This window comes from Melanotaenia boesemani, chromosome 12, assembly GCF_017639745.1.
Source record: "Melanotaenia boesemani isolate fMelBoe1 chromosome 12, fMelBoe1.pri, whole genome shotgun sequence".
Taxonomy (NCBI): domain Eukaryota; kingdom Metazoa; phylum Chordata; class Actinopteri; order Atheriniformes; family Melanotaeniidae; genus Melanotaenia; species Melanotaenia boesemani.
Genome location: NC_055693.1, coordinates 9659763 through 9677256, shown reverse-complemented (window position 1 = coordinate 9677256; position 17494 = coordinate 9659763). Strand labels below are relative to the sequence as shown.

General features: G+C 37.7%; 1 protein-coding gene across 1 annotated transcript; it reads right to left on the bottom strand.

Moving 5' to 3' along the window:
• Positions 1-1537: 1537 nt before the first annotated feature.
• Positions 1538-17294, bottom strand: stam2 (signal transducing adaptor molecule (SH3 domain and ITAM motif) 2). Its single transcript, XM_042001786.1, has 14 exons — positions 17146-17294; positions 15372-15456; positions 15141-15216; positions 14249-14344; positions 13863-14009; positions 11099-11165; positions 10804-11002; positions 5937-6031; positions 5705-5787; positions 5525-5612; positions 5351-5405; positions 4981-5128; positions 3568-3734; positions 1538-3417 (listed from the first exon to the last, which is right to left on the bottom strand). The coding sequence occupies exons 1-14, from the start codon at positions 17189-17191 to the stop codon at positions 3228-3230; spliced, it is 1542 nt and encodes a 513-aa protein (XP_041857720.1). The 5' UTR covers positions 17192-17294; the 3' UTR covers positions 1538-3227.
• Positions 17295-17494: the final 200 nt, after the last annotated feature.

Genomic DNA, 17494 nt, shown 5'->3' with positions numbered 1-17494 from the left:
CGCTCATAATATTCAGCTAGCGTGTTGTTTCTCTTCATCCTGTAAAACCACAACCCTCATTTGAACTGAATACTGACCCATTATAAATGTTTTATAACTTTTATATTTGACTGCAAAATTATTCAGACGCATATAGCCACTTTATTTAATGATGGATGATATTCCCTGTCAAACGAAGAAATCACTACTCTAAGTTGGTCATTCAGGTATTTTATCTTATTTAGAAAAATATATAGCTATGACAAAAATCTATTGAACTGGGTTTGTAAACAAAGCTAAAATATTGCAATTAATCTTATTTCTTTTAGACCAAGAAAACATATGGATTCACTTGTTCATGTGGAAAGGTTGCAATGCAAACACCTTGTAATCTGCATTCTTTAAAAAAAAAACTGTACAAGTCTAAACATACAATAAAGTCTGCAGTTCAAGTGCTTGCAGAGCTTAATATGCTGTTGCATTTTTCTGACTGACAGGAAATAATGCCCTTACTTGAGATTTTGATGCAAGTACAAAGTGGGAATGTTGTAAAAAGCAAACATAAGGATGGAAAGCAAATGCACAACAAAAGAAATGAAAAACAAATGGAAAAAAACAGGAACTTGTAACCAATCTGCAAGACATGGACTAAATGAAATAGGATTCACATCCAAAAATGCTCACAGCAAAACTGTGAAACATTTTCACACTACATGCTGGAAAAGTAGGTGTTCGAACTTTATTTTTAGCAGGCTTTAGTTGGATTTCACCACCAGAACACCAGTGGGTAACCATTGAATCCCGACTGTATGAGTTTGATAAGAGCAGAAACGATGAAAAAAAAAAGAAAAAGAAAAGCCAAGTATGATGAATAATTAATGTCTAGTAAGTAGGTTATATTGGCTGGTAAATGTGCAGCTAGTGATGTGTGCATAAACTAGGGCAGTTAATTACTGTAGGTGGATTATTTTAATCATGTTTCTTTTAATTTACATAAATGTAATTAAACAGAACAATGCAAACGCTGGAATAAAGAAACCACTCAAGAAATAGGTATCACTTTCTTTTTTATTTCAAAGAATATTCATAAGTTTGCTCTTTATTACAAAAGCAGTTTTAAAATCCCGGATAAAGAAACCTTTCCTGGAATATTTTAAATATACAGAATTAGATATATATATACAGAAAATTCAGAGACAGAAATTATTTGCCAAAGTTGAGTCTAAGTGATTCTCTGATTTCTACAGAAAAGCAAGGCATTTGGTGGCAAGTAAATGTTTACAAAGCTAAGGTGCAGCGCCAATGTCAATGACCAAATCCAGGTATTTTACATCGAATATACAACATCAGGGTGCTAAATGGAAATACAGACACCTCTGACTAAAATCAGAACAACAGAGTTACTGCAACACAACTGTAGATTCCACGAAAGCCACCTTAATTTTAACAGAAGACAAACAAGAGCAGGTTTAAAACATAATGTCTGGCTGCTCAACAAACCTTTAAACATTTTGCAGACTTTGTTCCATTTACATTTTTCCAGATGACTTAAAAGCAAAAGGCAGAAAATATGAATAATTACACACTTTTCAACCTTGAAAATGACATGTAAAATATTTCAATATATATAAATCAAAGTACAGACATTGCTGATAATGAATTAATGTTTGAAATTAACATCTCCATATTGTGCAATTTGCATAATTGTGGAATCTTGATAGTTTCCACTGAATGGAAGAGACTCTAAACATGAAAAGAGGCAGAAAGGTACAGATATAACAACAATGAAGAGATGCAGCATTGAATCAGATGTACAAACACGTAAAGAGAGACGACTAGTCCACACCAAAATCTATGATGGGTCGGTCCTCAAGCGCATGCAGACATTAAGAGAAAAAAAACACACACACAATTTAAATATTGCAAATGCAACCACAGAATGAAAGGCAGTGAGTTTATAGGAAAGGGATTTCTGAACCATTTGCACTAAAGTAACTTTTAACATTCACCTATGACATTTTGAAAGAAATAAATCTGTCCTTCAGCATTGCTGTTCGAGACAGCGAGCAGCTACAGTGATGGATGCTGGTGAGGTGAGGTGCTGGCTTTGCAGAAAGATGAACACCATCAATTCTGAGTTTCAATTATTCTGAGCAAGAAACAAAAATTACAGCTGAACCTGCTTTTAAATTAATTAACCTTTTGACCTTAAAATGCGATGTAGACAAGATGGGGAATTTAAAACTAAAAGAAAAACAAATAATTTGGTTTGGTAATGTAGATAAACTTGAAACTGCCCTGTAGGGATACATACAAATGAACATGTGTTACAGCTAGAGCGTTGGTTTTACATGCAGGTTTGCCCCAGTTCATGATCCTTCATGAGTATTTTAGTTAGAGCTTGGTTTTCCCTGCCTGCAAACATCTGTCACTTTCAGTTTTGTTTACCCTTGTCATTGCAACTGACTGTCACTGGCTGTCAATCTCTAACACACTGGTTGTACTTTGCAGTCATCTATCTCATACATCTGACAGAGAAGATATTTCAGCCACACTTAACAAGATGGCAGAGCTGCAAGGAGGATTGTAGTCTATTTCATTCCCTGTTGTGTATGACATCACACTGTTCTTGTATTTGGCTCAGACCAGCCAAAATGCTTCCACAGGAAAGCAATTTAGGGCCTGAGAACACATTAAATGCAGACACTGATAAACGATGTCCGCACTGCTTTCTCAGACAAGGTTGTGTGAAAAGACAAAAAAAACAAAAAAAAAAAATATTGAGTTTATCTACCTTTATTTTGCCTCACCATCTTTGACCACCGATTAATATAACATGGTGTAAATTCATGTCAATTAGGACATAGCATTAAGTGTGGGGTAGCTATAGTCAAACCCTTTAGTAAAATGCTCATTACATGGTCCTGTACTTGAGGGCAAACCCACCTCTTCTTTTGTGTTGACCTGTGAAAACCAGCTATGCTCAGTTCAAGGACAGGAGAAATCCTCTGGAACCAATATTAGTCTCACATACAGTAGCTGAGTCCTAATTTGAATACACGGCAGACCATTATTACGCACAAACTTCAGTGAATTCAGCTGTTGTCAGTCCAACTTGATAGAAATTATAAGGCCAAAGGAATTAGCCTAAAGCAAAACCCACCCACTCATACTAGTTCAACAAAAAGAACAGTCTGCAACTGAGATGTCTGCAGTGTGTATTCTAAGGTCTGCTGTCAGTCAGAGGTCTACAGCAGAGGTTGCTGATAATACGCTGCTTGTTGCTGCTGAGGAGCCTGGTGAGGGGGAGGAGCTACTGGATAGGACACGGGAGGCATGCCGGAGTTGTGATAGGCTGACATATCCATGGCCACGCCCGCCTGGTGTGCGTAAGGAGCTCCAGCGGCTTGGTTCATGTACTGGGAGTTCATACCACTACTGTGAAGTGACATTTAAGAGCCACATTAATTATTTAATCCTTCATGAAGTGATGTCTCAACAGAATTCTTCAATGGATTTCGATTAATGGATTTGATTCAATTAATTAGATGAACTTCTTTTTCCAGGCTGATGGGGTTGTTTTCTTACCTCATGTATGGAGGCTGAGCAGCTTGGCTGCTGGGTGGAGCCGAGATGTTGGGAGGCAGTGAATGCAGTGGTCCAGGCTGGTCACTGGGCATAGCGTAGGGCTGCGCAGGGGGAACCTGTGGCATCCCCGGAGGCAGGTAAGGGGCACCAGGTGGTCCAAGGTAACCCTGAGAAGTCCAAAAGGGAAACAAGAACAGACTAACTGAACAGCCCTTAATCAAGTATATATTAAGGCCTTTTGGAAGCCCAAAACTTGGGACAGACATACACACACACACACAAAAAGAACAACTTAAATTTCAGTGTGTTCAGATGGTTTACAACTTTTTCAAAAACTGATGTGCCTCACAGCAGATGGATTCACCTAATGAGAGCCAGTTCTAGCAGAGAAAACTTACTACTCACACATCCCATCTCATTACCGATCAGCTCTTTTCTGTTTTGAGAGAATACATAAAGCCAATACTAGCTTACATAAACCGTTATAACTAACTGACTTGCCACATGTCTGGCACTTTCAAAGAATTTCAACCAAGTGGAACCAGTATGTAAACAGGAACCGTCACTTGTTGCTTGTAGCTACCAGGACACTGATCAGACAGATCTTTTGTGTACAAAGTCACAAACAGATAGCGTGGAGACAAATAATATGGATTTTCTTGTGTTTGTGATCCTGCAAAGCTCACAAAAATCCAGCAGCTTTGCAAAGTAAAATAATTACCACAAAACACTGTATATGCTCTATACCCTCAGTTTTAGCAATCGCTGTCATGTTATTGTTGCAGCTGTGCACATTGTAGCCCATTCTACCATTTGCTGATAATAAAACCTTGTTTATTTGGCCCATGTAACAGAGCCTAACACAGCAGGCATTTCATAGCTTTACTGTTGGACAGATAAAAGGTATGATGTTTCCAGTCTTTATGCTAAGAGTAACTGATGTAGAGGTCTCTGTAAAACATCAATTTAAGGACATTTTTGTTTAAAAGGTCTGATTTTCCAACACAGAGATTAAAAAAAAATCTGTCCAGTGAGGTGGACAGACTTCTAAATCTGTGGGAAGATACAGCTACATTAATCATGACTAAGAAAACCATTGCTGACCTCAAAAATGCAAGCAGGCTCAAATTCTCCAGAGAGGAAAAAGAACGATAACTGAATATCAACCTCAGGTTTACAGACGAAACGTGGCATCAGTATATAGAATATTGGAGAATAAATAGAATTGTCTGGTTTCTTTTTAATTAGGCTGCAGGTTCCCTTTTTGTGTTTTATAAATTCTTTATAGATGTAGACAAGCTTTTAATTATGTCATTTGAGATTCAAAGTCAAGAAACTGCTACATTTTGTAAAGTCATTGTTGAGGTAACACTTTGGGAGGCTCGTACATCAGCTGCAATGTATTATTCTGACCTGCATGGCCACAGACGAGCCGGCTGGTGCATACTGTGACTGCATCTTGGAGTACGCTGAGTAGAAAGGAGCTTCATTCATGAGCTTATTGTAAAGCTCCAGAGCTTCCAAAACTTTTATATTCAATTCTGACAACTCGGAGTGATTCCTGCAACATAAACAAAACATTTGCTTAACAAATGGCACCAACAACAAAAGAAAAAAACAAAAACAAAAATAGGATGGCATAGGCTCAATCATTGCTGTGCATTTATTAAAAATCTTCACAGTAGCTGGTAGGGTCACATTCTGTGTTTTTTGACAAACCTTGAACAACACTGGCAATTATAATTCTAATTTTCATAAATATGTAATATCTAGAGCATGATACCTGTCAATCTCTTGTAGTTTCTCATCAATCATTGGGTTCATCTGTTCACATGCACCTGTTCAGACATTGACAGATGGGCAGAAAAACAGAAATACAGAACACAAGGCAATGATTCAGACTGGCTACAGTTGTCACTCAGTGTGACTAGATTTAAATTAGCCTTAAAGTTTATACCCTCCAGCTGGATTAGCTCTAGGGAGTCAGGAGTTGGATCTGCAGGATCTGCGTTCTGCAGTAGCGCCAGCGTTCTGTCCATCTTTGCCTGCAGAAAGAACACAGTGGATTTGGGTAGGGAAACTTCACACAGATCTGACTTATGTATATAAATTAATATTCACTGAGGAAATATGGTACCTCATCAATGTACACAGGCTCAGGCTCAACTTTGGTTTCCAGGCTTGTCTCTTCAGGACTGGCTGTCTTCTCAACATAAGCTACTGTAAAGGTAAATGTCTCCAGGTTAAATCAAGTAGCTAAGAGGTTAGTTTATAAAGAAACTAAATGTACACCAAAAAGAAATGTGTGTGTCTGTGTGTGAAGCTGAGCTGCTACAGTGTTTACTTTCAGAGAGAATAAAAAATCCAACCTGGTTCTGGCTCAGCAGTCAGACTGGTTGTGACAAAGTTTGAGGGGAAAAGTCCAACTCCTCTGTGGTTCTCTCCCTTCCACCAGTTTGGATCACTGTAAACAAAAGCATGAAATGAGAACAGACATCAATGCATGAGCCTCTAGGGGAAGCTCAGGCAAACTCAGTGTGTGGCCAAAGCACATAACAGCCAAAGCCATCACAGTCTCAACAAAGCTAACCATGCAAAATAGTGCTGGTGGGAACTTTTGTTTTGTTTTTGTTTGGTGGACCACCAACATAAACCAAAAGAACACGCAGACCTGCATTATGATATAACCCAAACCTTTATCAAAAACTTGATTTTTTTTTTTGTGTGTAGGCCACTATTGTTTCCTGTAGCGAAGGGGATTATATGTTGCAACACATGAAGAAAAAATAATATTATAAGCTAATAAATCCAGATCTATACTTTATTTTACAACTAATGTCCCCTTTCTTAAAATTTCTATTACTCCAAACAACTTTCTGACATTAAAGATTATAAAGATTCTATTTTTTTCTTAGCTAACATTTGGTCAACACAAAATGAAACAAAACATTTGGAAAAGTAGAACTAAGGCCTAAAACTAGGCATTATTCACTTCAAAACTTTCTCAATTGTACTCTAATAGTTCTCTGAAATGTCAAATAAAATCAAATAAAATGGTTCAAAGCTGGGGTTAGAAAAGAAGTTAATAACACAATCACCCATATGTGGGGATTTTTATTTGTTTGAAATACAGAAAGACATCTGCTATCTCAAAGGTAATTTGAAACCTAGAAGCAAGAAATGTATACTAATAATGCCCAGATAAAAAAAAAAAAAATAGAAACAACTAAAAGCAGAGGCTAGAAGCACAGAATGAAAATCTCTCCTTCTAAGCTTTAGCCTAAAAAAAAGAAGAATGAAACCTTCCAAATGCAGTATATTTGCCAGATCTAAGTTTTAATTCCCATTTAACTCAGAAAAAAAATTAAATCCTCCTAAAAAAGATTTAAAATGACCTAATTCTGAATTAAAATTACCATTCCGAATTAAAATTAAATCTGAATTAGAGGCTGGTTTATTCTGATTTTAAATCTGAATTGAATAATTCCTCGATCATATGTTCATTCTGCTTTAAATTAATTCCGGTATTCCTGTCACGAGGACGGTAGTTGCTCTCCCGTCTCCTCCTCAGCTGACCAAAGTGAAGTAGTTTGCTGGTGTCGAGCCGCTACTTCAAAACTAGAATAAAAATAAAAGCTAAACGGGATTTGTTTACTTCCGTCACCTCCACCCCCCCTGTCCAATCAGGATCCTTCCCAACTTTCCAGATCTTAAGCTGATTCAAATAAAACCGATTACATATGTTTTCCCATGTAAACCTCAATTTGGAATTACTAATTCCATATAGAGATAATACTTTAATTCTGAATAATTAATTTGAATTAAAAAAAAAAACATGTAACTGTGACAGTTATGTTAAGAAATCATTTCTGGGTAGGATTATATATTATATTATTATATTATTATATTATATTATTATATAGTATTATGTGCTTCACTGAGACATGGCTGCATGAACACATCCCAGACTGTAATGCGTCTGTACACGGCTTCAGGACGGTCCGTGCAGACCGCAATAAACAACTCAGCGGGAAGCTGAAGGGAGGTGGAATTGCGGTGCTGGTAAACCAGCGCTGGTGTCATCCTGAACATGTCACTGTTAAAGAGAAGATCTGCAAAAGAGACATTGAACTGCTAGCTGTGAGTCTCCGCCCGTATTATTTACCCAGAGAGTTCACATGCGTTATTCTGGTAGCGGTATATATATTACCTGGTACCGCTCCAGACGCAGCCTGTGATGTCATTAACTCTGTAGTGGCCAGGCTTCAAACACAACATCCAAACGCATTTGTGGCGATCTCTGGAGATTTTAACAACATCTCCCTCTCTGCAACTCTACCAACTTTCCAACAGTTTGTCAGCTGCTCCACCAGAGAAAACAAAACGTTGGACTTATTTTATGCAAATATTAAAAATGCATACAGCTCCTTTGCCCTGCCACCTTTAGGAAGATCAGACCATAACCTAGTTCTTCTCTCCTCCTCCTACAAGCCCATCGTTCAGCAACAACCAGTCATTAGAAAGGCTATTAGAACCTGGTCTAATGAAGCTGAAGATGCTCTGAGAGGATGCTTCGAGGCTACAGACTGGAACGTCCTATGTGAACCTCATGGAGATGACATCAATGCCTTGACTGAGTGTGTGACAGATTATATTAACTTCTGTGTGGACAGCACCATTCCAACAAGAACAGTGAGGTGCTTCCCCAATAACAAACCCTGGATCACCAGTGACCTGAAAAAGCTGCTGAACATCAAAAAGAAAGCTTTTAGGGATGGAGACAGGGAGTTATTGAAGTCCACACAAAAACAACTTAAAACACAAATGAAGAAGTGCAAGGAGGACTACAGGAAGAAGTTGGAAAGTAAGCTTCAGAAAAACAATGTGAGGGATGTGTGGTCAGGAATGAAGAAGATCACTGGCTTCGGGATAAAGGAGGATCAGACTGATGGAGGTCTGGACAGAGCGAATGAACTGAACATGTTCTTCAATAGGTTTAGCTCACCTCCTGCTTCAACCCCAACTAGCCACACACCCTCCATGAGCCCACAGCTTTCCTGTCACACCTCCACTCTGTCACCCTGCAGCTCAGTCAAGGACCTGGACACAACCTCATCTCCCTCCACATCAGGACTTCCTGAAACCTCCTCTGCCTCCACCTCCACTCTGTCTGTCTCCTGTAACCAAGTCATGCAACAACTGGTGAAACTGAACCAGAACAAGGCTGCAGGTCCAGATGGTGTCAGTCCCAGAGTTCTCAAGACCTGCTCAAAACAGCTATGTCCGATTCTACAGCACCTGTTCAACACCAGCCTGAGCCAGAAAAGAATCCCGGTGCTGTGGAAAACATCCTGCCTTGTTCCAGTGCCTAAAAAACCACAACCAGCTGAACCAAAAGACTACAGACCAGTCGCCCTGACATCTCACGTCATGAAAGTCCTGGAGAGACTCTTACTGGCTCACCTCAGCAAGCAGGTGAACACCTTTCAGGACCCATTACAGTTTGCATACCGTAATGGGCTTGGGGTTGAAGATGCCATCATATACCTGCTTCAGAGAGCCCACTCTCATCTGGACCAGTCAGGCAGCACTTTGAGGGTCATGTTCTTTGATTTCTCAAGTGCTTTTAATACGATTCAGCCTGCTCTGCTGTGTGAGAAGCTGCAGAAATTCCAGGTGGATCCCTCCACAACCACCTGGATTTACGACTACCTCACAAACAGACCACAGTTTGTGAGACTGAAAGGTTGTGTGTCTGAGATGGTGGTCAGCTGCACTGGAACACCACAAGGGACTGTACTTTCACCATTTCTATTCACGCTGTACACCTCAGACTTCCAGTACAACTCTGAGTTCTGTCATCTGCAGAAATACTCTGATGACTCAGCAGTTGTTGGGTGTATCAGTGATGGACAAGAAGCAGAGTACAGAGAACTGGTCGGTCAGTTTGTGAAATGGTGCGGTGACAATCATCTCATCTTGAATACCAAGAAAACAAAGGAGATGATTGTTGACTTCAGGAGGAACAAGAACACACATAGAAGTGTTTCCATCATGGGAGAGGAGGTGGAGGTGGTGGAGGAATACAAGTACCTTGGAGTTCAGCTGGACAACAGACTTGAGTGGAAAAGCAACACTGAGTACATTTACAAGAAAGGTCAGAGCAGACTCTACTTCTTAAGGAAGCTGAGATCTTTTAACGTCTGCACCAAAATGTTGCAAATGTTCTACAGGTCTGTTGTTGAAAGTGCAATCAGCTTTGCAGCAATCTGCTGGGGCAGCGGCATCAGAACCAGAGACTTGAAAAGAATTAACAAACTGATCAAGAAAGCCGGTTCTGTGCTTGGAGTAACTCTGGAGCCGCTGGAGTTGATCATCAAAAAAAGAATTCTGTACAAGCTGACGAAGATAATGGAAGATCCTTCACACCCTCTACACAACGCCGTGACGAAACAACAGAGTGTGTTCAGTGGGAGGCTTGTTCAAGTCCGATGCAAGACAGAGAGATACAGAAGATCCTTCCTTCCAGCAGCTATCAGGCTGAAGAACAAAGCCCTTAATTAATTAATGTGATTGTTTTACTAAAAAAAAAAAAAAAAAAAAAAAAAAAAAAAAAAAATTACTACTACTACAATATTGAATTTCCCTTTGGGATTAATAAAGTATTTTTCATTCATTCATTTCATTTCATTCATTCATTCATGAAGTTTCACATACTTTGTCATACACACCAGTGTACCAAGTTTATAAGGCATATCTGAAATACGCTATGAAGTCTGTGTTTTTAAAGCTAGTGGTTTAAGCGTTTTAAAACAATTCAGACACCCAAAGTTCTTCAGAATATTTGTGGAATTTGCATGAAATGTCGCTCTCTCTGACCTCTCTAATTTACTGGCTACAGCACCGTACTCTCACACTGACCATGCAGTAAAATCCATCTTCTCTTTAATCTTTTTTCCACTAGATTTGACCATTTTTAGCCAAACAAAACTTAATCTAACCATGTAGCAATGGTTACAAAACAGAATAGCATTCCATTTAACCCAGTAGTTTCAGTTAAGGCTATTAGCTAAGGGCTGATTTTGCAGTCTGACTCAGGCAGACATCATCTGTGTGTTTTCCACCCCTTCCCCCACGCAGATGTCACTGTTGACATCACTTGAAAACCTCTCTGTTGGTCTTTGAATGTTAAAGCTGAGCTGAGTCATGAATGATTCATGAGTTATGAAACATTACCTGTCATCCAAAACTATGATAAGTTCTCCAGCTTTGAAGGTCAGCTCGTTGTCTTCGGCTGCCTCGAAGTCGTACAGTGCGCGCACTTTACGGACCTCCTGCCCTCCGCCACTGTTAGTGTAGTTTGGGGGATCAGAGGTCAGGGTCAGGGGTCTTGTCTCTGCCTGCTGCTTCTGCTCCTGTAATGAAAGCTCGATGGCTGAGGAAGAGAAGAGAGCGCTTGTTAACCGGAAAACACTTACAGGCTTACAGAATTTTTGATATAACAGTAATAAAGAATGTTATCTAACTTTACCTTTGGCCAGGTCATCCTCATCTGATGCTTTGCTTGCAGCGGGTGTGCTGACCTTTGTGCTGGACCCCTGCAGTCAATACAGAGGGATAAGGTCAGATCTGTGTGTGTTTATACACAAATAAAAAGCGTGACAATGGAGCACAAAGACACAGATGAAAAGTTGGTTTCCTGCCACCTGCAGTTCAAACTATGTACCACGTATCACTCAGAAGTGTGTCAATCATGCTAATATTGTCATGAATGCAATATCTAAAGCTTTACAGAGTGCAAGCTTCTACGTACTGAGAACTACATGTTTGGATTTGTCCTGATGGACAGAAGAGTGTTAGTTATTCTGCTGGTATGGACTGCAATCTGCACACAGTGTGCAGAAAGAAAACTAAATAGAACACATCACAACAGAGAAAACAGCAGGAACTTAGACACGATTTAATAGAATGGCTGAAACCAAATAAACCTGCATGCTGTCTAAAAAAAATGACATTTATGTTCCGAATGGGTGATAGGTAAAGGTAAATACTGCCACAGCTTGAGTCACACAGCCTGCTGATACTTGCTCTTGAGCTGATACAGAATAAATGTCATACCTGCTGCTTCATATGTCACCTGCTCTCCAGTGAGGCACATATCTAAGCCTTTCTCACTATATAAGCAGCACAATGCTACAACAAAATGGAGCACAGCGAGTGGCAAGAAAGCATATTAAATGAAGTCATGGTGCTGTTTATTAACTGCATTCTGCATTTTTATCTGCTACTGCAAACTACTTAACTTGACTATTCATGCACAACAGGTAGCCACCTTGTTAGAGAAGCATGTGAAGGCTAATAAAACAGCTCAGAATAAATTCTACCTTTCCAAAAATAAAATATTCATAGATGACAAAGATGTAGGCCAGATGTTTTACAACAGCCTGAGAGTAAAGTCTACTTCAACTTGTGACACATATACAGTTACATAATAAAGTAGTAAAAACAGTAGAACTAAAGTAGTAGAAATAAAACCAGAAAACAGTGCTGCCCCCCCCCCAAAAAAAAAAAACTGATCCTGGGACATGCACACACATATTCACAGAATTAAATAAAATATACGAACAGGAAATTCCTGTCTGGGCTAAAGTTAAATTAGTTAAATTAAACCCAACCCTAAATTTAACACTGGCAACTTTTAAGTGCACAGGGAACAAAAAGCCTAAGGCTAGACAAAAGGTATCCATATGTGCATACTTTGTTATTACAGTTCACAGACTATGATTAGAAATAAACCTACAAAGCACTGTGGTAAAACAACTGTGACGAGTCACTGTTGCAAACAAAAGTTAAAAACAACAGACAAAAAAATGAGAGAGCTCAGCATTTAATGATAAAATGTTTGGATGCACATAGATTGAGAGCCAATTCTGGCTGTAGCTGAAAGGTTGTCCTTGTCAGTAGCCACTTTGAATTTGACTCCTGTTGGCCAAAAAAAAAAAAAAAAAAAGAAAGAAAAGAAAAAAAAACCTGACTTTTGAATGGATCAAATGGCTAATTTGAAGCAGAGTGGCTTTTTTTTTTTTTTTTTTTTTTTTTTTTTTTTTTTTTTTTAGAGATGACTAAGTAATAAAAACTTAAAGTAAACTATAAATTTGCATTAACAAAAACTACACGTCAAAGTAAATATCAAGTCCTAATCTGTTCAGAGAGAGATATCTTTGATTTTGGGCACTTTTAGGATTAAATGAGAAAATGTTGATTAAATGACAACAAATAACTACAGATTTTTTATTTAAAATTATATATACACTACTCACATAAAGTTAGGGATAATCAACTTGCGGGTTGAATATACAAAAAAAAGGAAAAGTTTATGCTACACTGACATTATATCATGAATGTAGGACATTGAAGTAGAATCATGTGATGATAATTCCCTAATTTCAGATCATTTATTGCAACAAAAACTAACAATAGTGGTGGGTATACCACAACATAAAAATCAAATCTAACTTGATTTATAAAGCACTTTTCATGCATAAGAGCAGCACAAAGTGCTGCTCTTATGCAGCACTTGTTGATCTCATGCAGTGTCATGAGATCAACAGTTTAAATAATAAAAACACAAGCACACCGAAAGTTTATGGCACAACAAATCAAAGCACACACACTTAATCATATTCTCTCACACACAAGCTAAACGGACATGGAGTCCCCCACCCTTTGAACCTACTCTAAAATAAACTAAACAATAACCGTATAAACAAACATTTGTTTTGGCACCAGGTGAGGAGATGATTTCCTAGGGGTCCATCCACACCAAGAGCCAACCCAGCCTGTGACCACAAAGGCCATCACCAAGGGAATGAGCCAGATCAGGGCAGACTGGGCCCAAACCACAACCATAAGGCTACAGTGCAGGGCCCTGACTACCCCAACAAGTACAATCCCCGCAGCAACAACCACGTAGTCAGAGCAGGCATAGCTCCCAATGCAGAGAATCCGTATGATGAAAACGCAGGAGTGAAAATTAATAAATAAATAAAACATCTCAATAACTTGTCGTGGGTTAGGCGTCGTCTTGTCCTGATGATGTTTTAATATGAACAGTATGATGAAGAGAACTGTTTGAAGTAGCTATCACTGAACCAGAACATTTAATGGACGATTCATGGTTCAGACACCTATTTAGTTTTTTGTTTTTTTTTTCGTGTGTGTGTTATAAGTTAAGATAAGTTAAAGTGGAAACCATCACAAAGATTAGATAGTGACTGGTTTGCATATAAACGCACCTGTGAGGTTGCACCAGGGAAGCTGATCCCCTCCTCTTTCAGAGACTTGATAGTGGCACCGAGCAGGCTGAGCTGCATATCCTTCTGGAAGTCTTCTGCCCACTCCACCATGAGTGCCTTTAACTTTTCACATACCTTAGGGTGGGCCTACAGAGAACATAAAACAAACATTTCAAGTTGCTATATTTAGGGGTTTAAAATGGCTCCCCAATAACAGTGCTCTGACACAGCTGACAGCACCTGAAAACCATAGTGATGACTGTCTCTGCAACATTGGAATAAATGTTTCACGAAACATAAGGAATGACATTAGTTAAGAGTCCAGAAAAATATTACAGAAGAAAACAATCTGGAAAAAAAATGACGAATAACAAACATTTACATACCCTGCCCAACACATTCCGCACTTCACTGGCAAACTCCCTCGAGCAAATTTCCAAATGAAATATTTTGCCACAGTTTGACACACAAGCACCCAGCAACTATAAGAGAAGATGGTAAAATTGCATTACAGCCCAAAAAAGAACAATAATTCTGTGTATTTTAAACAAAAAGGAACATTTCCCACCACTTCAAAGAATATATTAATAGTAGGCGAAGATTTTGTAGTTAAAAATTATTTTGATAACAACAAAGCTTTAGTTGTCTGAATGATTGAACAAACACAGACAGCTAAAAATAGAGCAGGCCATGTGACAGCATTTGCTGAGGATGACTCAAACAGGTAAAAGGCTCTTACATTCCTCATTTGAGTTAAACCCTTTCAGTATGAAACAAACTTGCTACCAAACAAAACAGCTCTAAAAACATTACTTGATCAACTTAATTGCACTTCTCATGACCTCTAATAGGGATGAGGAGCAGACCATCATTAAATATAATTAATTTTATATTTCCTTTTCTGTTGTTGTTGCTGTTTATTATTAAAATTATTAATATAAAAATATATACAGTTTGGTATTTTCATAAAACTTCTATTACTGCCTATTTATATTTTAGATTAAATAATTTGTTTTTAAAAAAAACCCACAAATTTTGGTACTCAAAGAGCAACTTTTTTTTAACTCTTACTTTCTAAAAAACTAAAATAAATTAATGCAGTTACATTATTATGAATAAATAAATACTAAAGTATGTCAGTAAGTATATCTTGCATAAGCTATACAGAGAAACTATATTATCAAGAGAATCTTAGGTAAAAAAAAGTTGGGCAGAATTTATAATCATTTCAATATATGTTTATATATCCTAATTTATAAAGTGGAATATGTAACTCACATTGAGCGCTTGCATGGCAACATGAGGCACTTTGTGGTTGACTCTCTTCATTATGGATCTCAAGCTGTCTTTTGGTCTGTTTCAAAGAAAAAGAGAGGTCAATTGCCATTACAATAATAATAATAATAATAATAATAATAATAACTGTGCTCCAAAAATTATTTGAAGCACAGTGCTCCTGAAATCCTAACGCTCTAATTATTCAGAGGAAACTGTCTTTGTCCAGCTTACCCATTGGGTGTTGTTCCAATCTTATCACAGATGTCCATAATGAGCCCCCAGTCTTCTGTTGTGTTGTTTTCATTTGTTGCCTTCTCTGGAAATATGCAAACATGGATAGAGTACATATGGTCAAGTGTGAAAAACATCTTCAGTGCCATCATGACTGCTCCATTTCCATGCCAGTCACAGTGGGCAAGTGATGCAGTCATGAATAATAAACTCTAAGCTACTGTATTTTAGAGACGATCCATCCGGCACCACAAACTGCAAGTTTAAAGTTAAAATAATATCTTCATGGAGACACATACCCTTCAAAAAAAATTTACTCTGTACACAATATTTATTGGACAAAGCTGCCAAAGTTTTCCTAGAAAATGTTGTGCCAATATGTGATACCAATATTGAAAATCAAGAATTTTAACCCATGATTAGTTTAATAAGTGAAAAGCTACACAATAGTACCTCAGACTGATTTTATGGCATAAGATTTAAGTAAAACAACTCTTCTGTTAATTTTGCCACTCAAAGATAATAACTATTTTTTTATGTGTCTCAATTATTATAATAATAAAATCAACAATTTTGTCATGGGAATTTTGGCATGAGTAGTCATTTCTTAATAATACAGGAAATCCTTCCAATGACCATCTGACCTGAAGCTGAGTCACCAGTAGGTTATAGACAACAGTGTACTATTGTATGGGCATAAAGGACTGCTGTGTTACTGGGACAGACATGTGGTACAAGGAAATTTGAATTCATATTTACATGCAAATTCTAAAAGTTGTATCTAGATATAACCTGTAATCATTACAAAACATAGTCCTATTGCCTCAGTATGATCATTTTTCAAACTATTGTATTTTACAGAATAGTAACTAACAAGAGACATATTTCCATCACTATCTGCACATTTAACCTTTGCAGCCTTTTCTTTTGGCCCCAAACTGTTTTTCTCCATGTGGTTCTAATATAATAAATATCCACTCCAATATCATCAAGACAAAGCAAATAATTAACCCACACAAGTAGAACTGCTGTTACTTCTAGTGTTAAAAAAAACAAAAGCAAAACAAACAAACAAACAAACAAAAAAACTGTCAATTTATAACTTTTTTTTAAAAAAAAATCCATCACCAAATCAACTGCTGATCAATCATTTAGCACATCGTCATTATTGTAGATCTTTTAGGTGGGTGAATATTCAGAAAGACAACCCATTTAGCTTAAACAGAGATACTCCTATTTGTTTTTATAACTGTCAAATTAATATCTTCGGGTTTTGAACCACGATGACCCATTTTCACAACCAACGAACCTTTTATAATGTAGTTAATATAAACTAAAATAAATGACTAAAGGGGCTTCAGACTAATACGGATACGCGGCCAAATGAGAACTAATGAAACTATGTAAACAAACTACGCTGAATAAAGCAATGTTTTCTAGTGTACGTTATTTAGTTAGCCGAGTCAAACTCGAAATTAGTTAACATTCGTTTAACCCAATTGTCAAAATGGCCGATAAACTTGATGGAGGATGTTGTCAACAAGTCACTTAGTCCAAAACACATTAAAAAGTGGCCTAGAATTATATATGTTAACGTTACTAAATCTGGCAGCGCTGATATGACATAACTTTACAGATAACTATAGACGCTAGCTAGCATTAGCTTCAAGTATTGTTGGCCCTGTCGCTAGCTGCTCTATCCAACCTGAAAGGCCAAAAAAAAAAAAGAAAGAAAAAAAGAAAGACAGACAGACAGAAAGAAAGCTTCACTTACCGACATCTTGATCAAAGGGGTTTTGGGCAAATAAAGGCATTTTCATTACTTTAAAAGAGAAATTGTTTTTGACAAAAAAAGCGAGTGAGTTGTCGAGACTAAACCTAAACAAATATTTCTTCCTTGTCCATTAAACTTGCACCAGTTGGTCTTCCGGTAACTTGGCTGTCTCCCATCATGCCTGAGCAATAACTTACAATCGTTGTGATTGTAGTTTTAAAAGTTATTTTACCGCTTTGTTTTTTGGTTTTGTTTTTGTCTTTTTTTGTGAATATTTTCTTTCGATATCAATACAAATTAATAAAATTCCCTTTTTAAAAATCCACTGAATATTTACCATTCGAGTGCA